General features: G+C 39.4%; 1 protein-coding gene across 3 annotated transcripts in view; it reads right to left on the reverse strand.

Annotated features, from left to right (window-relative positions):
* Nucleotides 1–8,843, reverse strand: part of CA3H2orf16 (chromosome A3 C2orf16 homolog) — a 32,045-nt gene extending 23,202 nt beyond the window's left edge. For 2 of the 3 annotated variants that reach the window (XM_042982276.1, XM_042982275.1), the window contains exon 1: nucleotides 8,669–8,843. In XM_042982276.1, the coding sequence (XP_042838210.1) occupies nucleotides 8,669–8,812 (144 nt within the window). In that variant the 5' untranslated portion in view covers nucleotides 8,813–8,843. The remainder of the gene's footprint in view (nucleotides 1–8,668) is intronic. The other variant, XM_042982277.1, reaches the window with a different exon arrangement.
* Nucleotides 8,844–9,870: the final 1,027 nt, after the last annotated feature.

Raw genomic sequence — 9,870 nt, forward strand, 5'->3', positions numbered from 1 at the left:
TGTGTGCTGTTATAGTAAAGAACATAACTGGTGTTTGTCCCAGATTCCTGACATAGAGCTTTAAAAACCCTTGGAATTTCCTGAGTGATAGGAATGCCTTGGTTATACTAATGAGGTAGAAAGTTTACTTCTCCCTTTACTTTAGGAAACTGAAATAAACTTGCTTCTAAAATCTGATAAAGACATTACTAGAAAGGAAAATTACAGACCAATCTCTTTCAAGAACACAGATGCAAAAATCCTAAACTTAACATCAGCAAACTTAATCAAACAATATATAAAAAAGGATCATGAACAATATCACAAACCTGTTATGTTTATTTCAGGAATTCACAGTTGCCTTAATATTTTAAAAATTCATTGTAATTCAGCACTTTAATAGAATAAACAAGAAGAACCATAGGAACATCTCTTTTTTTCTGAAGTTTAATTATTTTTGAGAGAGAGAGAGAGACAGGATAGGGGGAAGGGGCAGAGAGGGAGAAAGAGAGAGAATCCCAAGCAGGGCCATTGCTGTCAGAGCAGAGCTCAACATGAGGTCCCATCTCACAAACGTGGAGATCATGACCTGAGCAAAAATCACGAGTCAGATGCCTAACTGACTGAGCCACCCAGCTACCCCCATACAAACATTTTTTTAATGTTTATTTATTTTTGAGAGACACACACACACACACACACACACACGCACACACACACACACACACACACACACACACACACTGTGAGTGGGGGAGGGGCAGGGGGGAGAGAGAGAGACAGACAGAGACAGACACAGAGAGAGGATCTGAAGCAGGCTCTGTGCTGACAGCAGAGAATCCAATGCAGGGCTGGAACTCACAACCTGAGCCGAAGTCAGACACTTAACCAAATGAACCATCCAGGCACCCCTTGAACATCTTAATAAAGGCCGAAAAAGCACTTGATAAAATCCAATACACATTCATGCTAAAATTCTTAGCAAACCAGAAATAAAAGGGAACTTCCTTCATCTGCTAAACAATATTAGCAAAAACCACACAGTAAATATTACACATAAATAAAACTTTCCTCTACGTAAAAAAAAAAAAAGAAGATAAAAATCCCCATTATCCATTGAACATCGTACTGGGAATCCTAGCCTGTACAATAGAGCAAAGAAAAGAAATAAAATTCATAAGGTTTAGAAAGGAAGAAATAAAGCTATCATATGCAGACAATATGATTGTGTAGAATATCACAATATGCTTTTGGAAAAACATCTACTGATAAATTTTTAGGATTGATAAGCAAATTTAGCAAGATTTTTAGGTAAAAGGTCAATATAGAAATATTTATTTTTTATTTAAGAGAGAGAGAGCTTGAGTGGGGGAGAGAGGCAGAGGGGCAGAGAGAGAGAGAGAGAGAAGAGAATCTTAAGCAGGATCCACCCTCAGTGTGTAGCCCAACATGGGGCTCCATCCCACAACCTGGAAATCATGACCTAAGCTGAAATCAAGAGTTGGACACTCAACTGACTGAGCCACCCAGGTGCCCCGAAAGATCTATTTTATTTCCAACTATTGATATTATTTAGAAAATGACATTTTTTATTATTTAAAGATTTCATTTTTAAGTAATCTCTACACTCAACATGGAGCTTGAATTTACAACTCTGAAATCAAAAGTCACATGCTCTAATGACTGAGCCAGGCATGTGCCCCTAGAAAATGACATTTAAAATACCATAGGGGCGCCTGGGTGGCTCAGTCGGTTAAGCGTCCGACTTCGGCTCAGGTCATGATCTCGTGGTTCGTGAGTTCGAGCCCCGCATCAGGCTCTGTGTTGACAGCTCGGAGCCTGGAGCCTGCTTCAGATTCTGTGTCTCCCTCTCTCTCTGGGCCTTCCCCTCTCGAGCTCCATTTCTCTCTCTCTCTCTCTCTCTCTCTCTCTCTCTCTCTCTCTCTCTCAAAAATAAACATTAAAAAAATTTTTTTAAAATAAATAAATAAAATAAAATACCATACAAAGCCGACATTATGTGCCTCCTCATCATTACCTATGAAATAATCCCACCCCCCCCAAAAAAAAGTAATTCTGATAGGTCTTAGATCCAACTTCTCCATCTACAGGAAATACAGAAGACAATGGAACATGTTAAATAACAACATGGGTATTTAATCAGTAAAAATCTGCCTACAAAACTCTAGAGGACAGAGGCACCTGGGTGGCTCAGTTGGTTAAGCATCTGACTTGATTTCAGCTCGGGTTTTGTAAGATGGGATTCTCTCTCCCTCTCTCTGCTCCTCCCCAGCTTGTACTCTCTTTTTCTCTCTCTCAAAATAAATAAATAAAAAAAATTTTTTCTAGGGGTGCCTCAGTGCCTCAGTTGGTTAAACCTCCGACTTCGGCTCAGGTCATGATCTCACGGGTTCGTGGGTTCCAGCCTGGCATCGGGCTCTATGTTGACAGCTGGGAGCCTGGAGCCTGCTTTGGACTCTGTGTCTCCCTCTTTCTCTGCCCCTCCCCCTCTCGCGCTCTGTCTTTCTCTGTCTCTCAAAAATAAATAAATTTGTTTTTAAATTTAAATTTTAAATTAAATTAATTAAAAAAAATTTTTAAATAATAAACACAGCAACCAATCTCAATATGTGAACCTTATTTAGATCTTGAGTCAAACAAACTATAAAAAATAATTTATATCATTTATGAGACAATTGGAATTTGAATACTGATGGATATTTGATGGTATTCAAAGATTATTGTTAAGTTTTTAGACATAATAATAACATTGTGATTAAAATATTGTGATTATTTCTTTTTAAAGAGTCCTTACCTTTTAGGTATACATATTTAATTATGAATGAAATTATATTATCTGAGATTTGCTTGAAAATAATGTCAGAGTTGAAGCTGGGTGATGGGATCATGATTCCATCGAATTCGTTATACACTTCTTTTTTTTTTTAAGTTTATTTATTTATTTTGAGAGACCGTGTGAGCATCAGCTGGGGAGGGGTAGAGAGATGGGGAGAGAAAGAATCCCAAGCAAGCTCCATGTTGTCAACATGAAGCCTGATGTGGGGCTTGAACTTACAAACCGTGAGATCATGACCTGAGTCGAAATCCAGTCAGACAATCAACCAACTAAGCCACCCAGGCACCCCTATTCATTATACACTTCTACATGCTTTTGATTTGTTTAAAAATTTCACAAACATTTTAAAAAATTAAAAACAAAAACAAACTCCAAAGTTCTTATACAATAAAAAGGTTGGGGAGTTAAAGCTGATACTGGACTTTTTTGCCAACCTAGGTGATAGGAGGTTTAAACTAGATTAAACTTGATAACAGACAAGGAAATATATTTGCCCTTTTTTTATACCTAATTGTTGTGGAACAATTCATACCTGTCCAAGTCAATTAGATATCATGCATCACTTGTTACATGGGGAAAAAGTGGACATTTGTCTTTTCTCTTTCCCTTAAAGATGGTATTAAAGTGAACTTTGCAATTTTAAAACCCATGCTGTTTTAAAATGAAATATTATTGTCTACGGCCATACCACCCTGAACGCACCCAATCTCGTCTAAAATGAAATATTATTTACCTAAAGTCATTTACCATATATGATGAAAAAGAGATAAAAATGATGTTTAAATTCCCAAGGGGGTTGACAAATTTTTGACAGTGAAAGAAGTTTGAGGGTCAAACCAGGTTGGGAAATGCTGCTGCAGGCAGAGGATGCTGAGAGATTTTATTCATTTAGTTAGTTACTTTTGGCAGAGTGACGCAATCAGCTGCGGGAAGTTTTGTGTGGGTGGTTTTTGTCTTGTAGAGTCAGGGTCTCTTTAGGCACTAGGCTGGAAAAAGTTTGTAGGAGACAAGCTAGCATACTGTAAATACATGAAGTCCTAGTTAAGGCAATAATAATCTGGATTGTTGTATCTGAGAGATGTTTCTGAGAAAAAACTGAAAAGACTTTGTGGCCAAATACGTTGACAACTATACCTATCTCCAAGATCTGGAAGGTAGGCTAGTGCTGTCCAATAGATTTTTCTCTCTGATGATGGACATATTCTATTTCTGCTCTGTCCAATATGATAATCTCTAGCCTCCTGTGATAGTGAAATGTCAATAGGGCAATGAAGGAACTGAATTTTAAATTTTATGTGATTTGATTAATTTAAACTTAAATGGCCACAGGTGGTCAGTGGATACCAGATTGGAAAGCACAGGTCTATACCATTAATTTGAGTTGCTGGATGAATATCTCCACATAAATTTTACAAGCACTTCAAACGTAATAGTTCATGTTCCTCCTCCTACCACACTCACAACTTCTGTCTAATGTTTCCTACATCGTTCAAAATGCCATCATCTTGTCATTCACTCAGGGTTGAAGTTGAGAAGTCACTTATTCATTTCACAAACATATAGGGAGCACTTACTAAATGCCACGCAGCATACTAGGCACAGGGGATACAAAGATAAGTACAGTCCTTGTAGGAAAACAATGATAATATCCATAATTAACTCTTGTATTTGAGATCCAATCAGGAAAAAAAGATTCACTCCCTTCTCTCTCTTTCTGCTTTACTTTCCACATCCAAACTTTCACCACAATACCTCCCTGAGGGCAAAGATTTTTGTCCCTTGCATTTACTGCTGTATCCATTGTGCCTACAGTAGCACCTTATATATGGTGGTAGTGGGTGATAAACATTTGAGGAATGTATCCAGGACCTCTCTCCTACCTTTCTGCTCTAATTCTTTAACTCCCTTTCCCCTTCTTCCCACTACATCATTAATAGAGCCTCCGATTGGCTTAGCTACCCAGGCAACTGCCATAGATGCTTCCTGGAGTTATTTTAAAGCTTTCCTCTCAAAATGTGGTCCTGAGTCAGTCAGGTTACAGGATACAAAATCACCGTACAGAAATCCACTACATTTATATACACGAATAATGAACCGTAGAAAGAGAAATTAAGAAAACAATCCCATTTACGATTGCACCAAAAATAATAGAATACCTAGGATTAAACTTAGGAGGTCAAAGACCTGCACTCAGAAAACTATAAAACACTGATGAAAAAATTGGAGATGGCACAAATGGAAAGGCATTCCATGCTCATGGCTCAGAAGAACAAATATTGTTAAAATGTCCATACTACCCAAAGCAATCTACAGATTTCATGCAATCCTTATCAAAATACCAATAGCATTTTTCACAAAACTAGAATAAACAATCATACAATGTATATGGAACCACAAAAGACCACGAACAGCCAAAGCAATCTTGAAAACACACACACCCACAAATCTAGAGATACCACAATTCCACATTTCAAGATATACTAAAAAGCTACAGTAATCAAAACAGTGTGGTATTGGCACCAAAAACAGACACAGAGATCAAAGGAACAGAATAGAAAGCTCAGAAATAAACCCATGATTATATGGTCAAGTAATCTTCAACAAAGGAGGCAAGAATATGCAGTGGGGAAAAGACAGTCTGTTAAACAAATGGTGTTGGGAAAACTGGACATTCACATGCAAAAGAATGAAACTGGACCATTTTCTTACACCATACACAAAAATAAACTCAAAATGGATTAAGGACCTGAATGTGAAACCTGAAACCAAAAAAATCCTTGAAGAAAGCACAGGCAGTAATTTGACATTGACCACAGCAACATTTTTCTAGATATGTCTCCTGAGGCAAGGGAAACAAAAGCAAAAATAAACTATTGGGACTACATCAAAACAAAAAGCTTCTGCACAGTGAAGGAAACAATCAATGAAACTAAAAGACAACCTACTGAATGGGAGAAGATATTTGCAAATGACATATCCGATAAAGTGTAACTAAAATTCATAAAGAGCTTACAAAACTCAACACCAAAACCCACAAATAATCCAATTAAAAACGGGCAGAAGAGATGAATAGACATTTCTCCAAAGATGACATACAGATGGCCAGTAGACACATGAAAAGATGGTCAAAATCATTCATCATCAGGGAAATGAAGATCAAAACTACTATGAGCTATCACCTCACACCTGTCAGAATGACTAAAATCAGTAACACAAGAAACAAGTATTGGCAAGGATGTGGAGAAAAAGGAACTCTCACGCACCGATGGTGGGAATCCAAACAGGTGCAGCCACTATGAAAAACAGTATGAAGGTCTCTCAAAAAATTAAAAATAGAATTAACATATAATCCAGTAATTGTACTATTGAGTATTTACCCCAAAACTGTGAAAATGCTAATTTGAAAGGGTATATGCACACTATGTTTATAGCAACACTATTTACTATAGGCAAATTACAAAAGCAGTTCAAGTGTCCATTGAAAGATGAATCGGTAAAGAATATGTGGTATACAGATACAATGGAATTCAGGCATAAAAAAGAATGAAATGATGCCGTTTGCAACAACATGGATGGATCTAGAGAGTATAATGCTAGGCGAAATAAACCAGGCAGAGAAAGACAAATTCCACATGATTTCACTCATATGTGGAACTTAAGAAACAAAACAAAAGAACAAAGGAAAAATAAAAAGACAAACCATGGGGCACTTGAGTGGCTCAGTTGGTTAAGCGTCCCACTTCAGTTCAGGTCATCAGCTCACAGTTTGTGAGTTCAAGCCCCACATTGGGCTCTGTACTGACAGCACAGACAGAGCCTGCTTCAGATCCTCTGTCTCCCTCTCTCTGTCCCTCATCCTGCTCCCAAAAATAAACATTTAAAAAAAAAAAAAAAAAAAGGACAAACCAAAAAACAGACCCAAGTATAAAGGTTTTTTTTTAATGTTTATTTTTGAGAGAGAGGGGGGACACAGTGTGAGCAGGGGAGAGGCAGAGAGAGAGGGAGACACAGAGTCTGAAACAAGCTCCAGGCTCTGAGCTGTCAGCACACAGCCCCACATGGGGCTCGAACTCGTGAACCCCAAGATCATGACCTGAGCCAAAGTCCGATGCTTAACGGATTGATCCACCCAGGCGCCCCCCCCCCCCCCGTCCAGACTCTTAACTATAGAGAACAAATAGATGGTTATCAGAGGGGAGGTGTGGGGAGGGGATGGGTGAAATAGCTGAAGGGGATTAAGAGTACACTTATCATGATGAGCACTGGGTAATGTATAAAATTGTTGAATCATTACATTGTATACTTGAAACTAATATAATACTGTATGTTAACTATACTGGAATTAAAATTTAAAACTAAACTAAACTAAACTAAAATAAAATAAAATAAAATAAAATGTTTCTTCCTTAAAAGAAAAAAAGTGTGGTCCTTGGTCCAACAGCAGTAGCATCACCTGGGAGCTTGTTACAAAGGCAGAATCTCAATCCCTACCCCACAGCTACTAAATCAGAATCTACTTTTTTTTTTTTATTTTTAAGTTTATTTATTTATTTATTTATTTATTTTGAGAGAGAGAGAGAGAGAGAGAGAGAGAGAGAGAGAGAGAGAATGAGTAGGGGAGAGGCAGAGAGAGAGAGAGAATCCCAAGCAGGCTTCATACTGTCAGTGCAGAGCCCGATGCGGGGCTCAAATTCACAAACCAGTAGAGCATGACCTGAGCCGAAATCCAGAGTCAGATGCTTAACTGAGAGCCGGGCACCCCCCCCCCCCTTCTACTTTTTAACAAGACCCCCAGCTGATTGATTCATATGCATGTAACAGTTTGAGAAGCACTGCTCTAAAGCACGGATCTAAGCACATTTTTACCCGGCTCTAAGATCTTTGACATCTTTCAACTGCATACAGAATTAATATTTATAGGAAGTGTTCAGCTTGGCATTCAAAGCCCTCCACAATGTCATCTCTATCAATTTTCCAAACTTTTCTCTCACTGTGCTCCCTATACTTCTACACTCCCATCCGTTTAAGTTCAAGCACATCTCTTCAAACACATCCAACACTCTTCAGCTTCCCATGCTTTTCCCCCGTCTATTCCTTCCATCTGGAAGGTCTTCACTACTCTCCTTCATCCACACTATCCACCCTCAAAGCCCTACCCTTCCTCTGAAGCACAACTCAAACCTGAGCTATCCCAGAGGCATTTTATAGATCACCCTGCTTCAAAAGACTCTCTTTACCTCCCACCTCTTCAGCAATATTTATACTTCTATTAATTCATCATTTCCTCTTTCCTTGTGTTATGTACATATCTGACTGACTGTCTCCCCCACTTCACCTTGAGCTCCTAGAAGGTGGGGATGGTGTTTTATTCTTCCTCAATGTCTAGTACACCGCCATATATAAATGGTGTTCAAGGTTTGTTGAAATAAACTGAAGCAGGGGGTGCACCTGGGTAGCTCAGCTGGTTAAGCATCCGACTCTTGATCTTGGCTCAGGTCATGATCTCACAGTTAGTGAGATGGGAGTCCCAAACTGGGCTCTGCAGTGACATCGCAGAGCTTGCTTGGGATTCCCTCTCACCCTCTCTCTTCCCGTCCCCCACTTATGCATGCGTGTTCACTCTCTCAAAATAAATAAATATCTAAAAGAAAAAGAAATAAACTGAAGGGAACAGGATTGAGCATGACTTATAGGAAGACATCCATAGGCCCTATCTCAACTCCCCTCTTCCCCCCACCTAATTCCTCCCATGGTCCAAGACGTAGGGGTTTCCACGGCTTCAGGGACAGGGACAGGGAGCAGTGAATTTCAAGGGACTGTTGCATTACATACCTCTGAGTCTGCCTTGACTGCCACATGCTCTGTGCTCTGTTTCCAAGAAAACAGCCCCCAAAGCCCCCAAACAAGGAAGCCAAATAATAGTGGAAGGCTGACATATGATGGCAGTGGGATGGCCAGCCCCCAAACCGGCGCCATTACTCAACCCCATGCCCCTCTCAGCCAAACAGTGTTTTCCCTCAAGGTTGTGACTATATATGACATCACAATGGACATTCCAAGGTAAACCTGACAGGGCCCAGCCAATGTGCACGCTGCCCAAGTGTCTCTTCTGAGCCATGCCCATCTGCTGCTCCTTTTTGCAGCTGCTCACAGGCTCTGTCCTGACAGCCAATGCTCAGGGAAGACCTCCTTTACAATTCCACTAAGATTGGGCTGGACAACTTGGCATAACGTAAAGAGTATGGAAGCAAAATTTTAAAGAAGGCCTTCCATGTGGCCTGTCTTGCCCTATAAGCATCTTCTCTGGAACTAGTCAGTCCCTAGAGTCCAGGTATGGTGTCATATGTTCCCAGTTACAAATCAGAATAGAGGGTCAAGTACATTTAAGAAATCTAGGATATCTTCAGTAGATACTCTCAGAAAATCTGATATATATGGTTTCCCAACTCCAAGGTTTGACACATTTCTCAGTTGCTATAGCATTGAAACAGAGAAGAGATGTCACATAGGGAAATTAAATCACCTTAGAGGATTGCTGTATTCCAGAATCCATGGTCTCATTTTCCAAGTCTAGAACATATATTATGTCATTACACCCAGAGTTAACTGGATTCTCTATGGGTAATTCACTGTAAACAAAATTTATAAGGAATTAACTTGTGCTATAATCAAGAGAAATAAAACTGGCCAGGACATTTTTTTTCTTATAGGAAAGTTAATCTGGAAAATCAATTCAATTAAATAACTACTGAATAAAAGACACTGTTTTAGAAAAAGACAATCATGCGGGGCACCTGGGTGGCTCAGTCAGTTAAGCGTCTGACTTCAGCTCAGGTCATGATCTCACAGTCTGTGAGTTCAAGCCCCACGTCAGGCTCTGTGCTGACAGCTCAGAGCCTAGAGCCTGTTTCGGATTCTGTGTCTCCCTCCCTCTCTGCCCCTCCCCCGCTCATGCTCTGTCTCTCTCTGTCTCAAAAATAAATAAAAACATTTTAAAAATTTTTTTAAAAAGACAATCATGGTCTCTCAGTCTC

The sequence above is a fragment of the Panthera tigris genome, chromosome A3 (genome assembly GCF_018350195.1).
Source record: "Panthera tigris isolate Pti1 chromosome A3, P.tigris_Pti1_mat1.1, whole genome shotgun sequence".
Classification (NCBI taxonomy): Eukaryota; Metazoa; Chordata; class Mammalia; order Carnivora; family Felidae; genus Panthera; species Panthera tigris.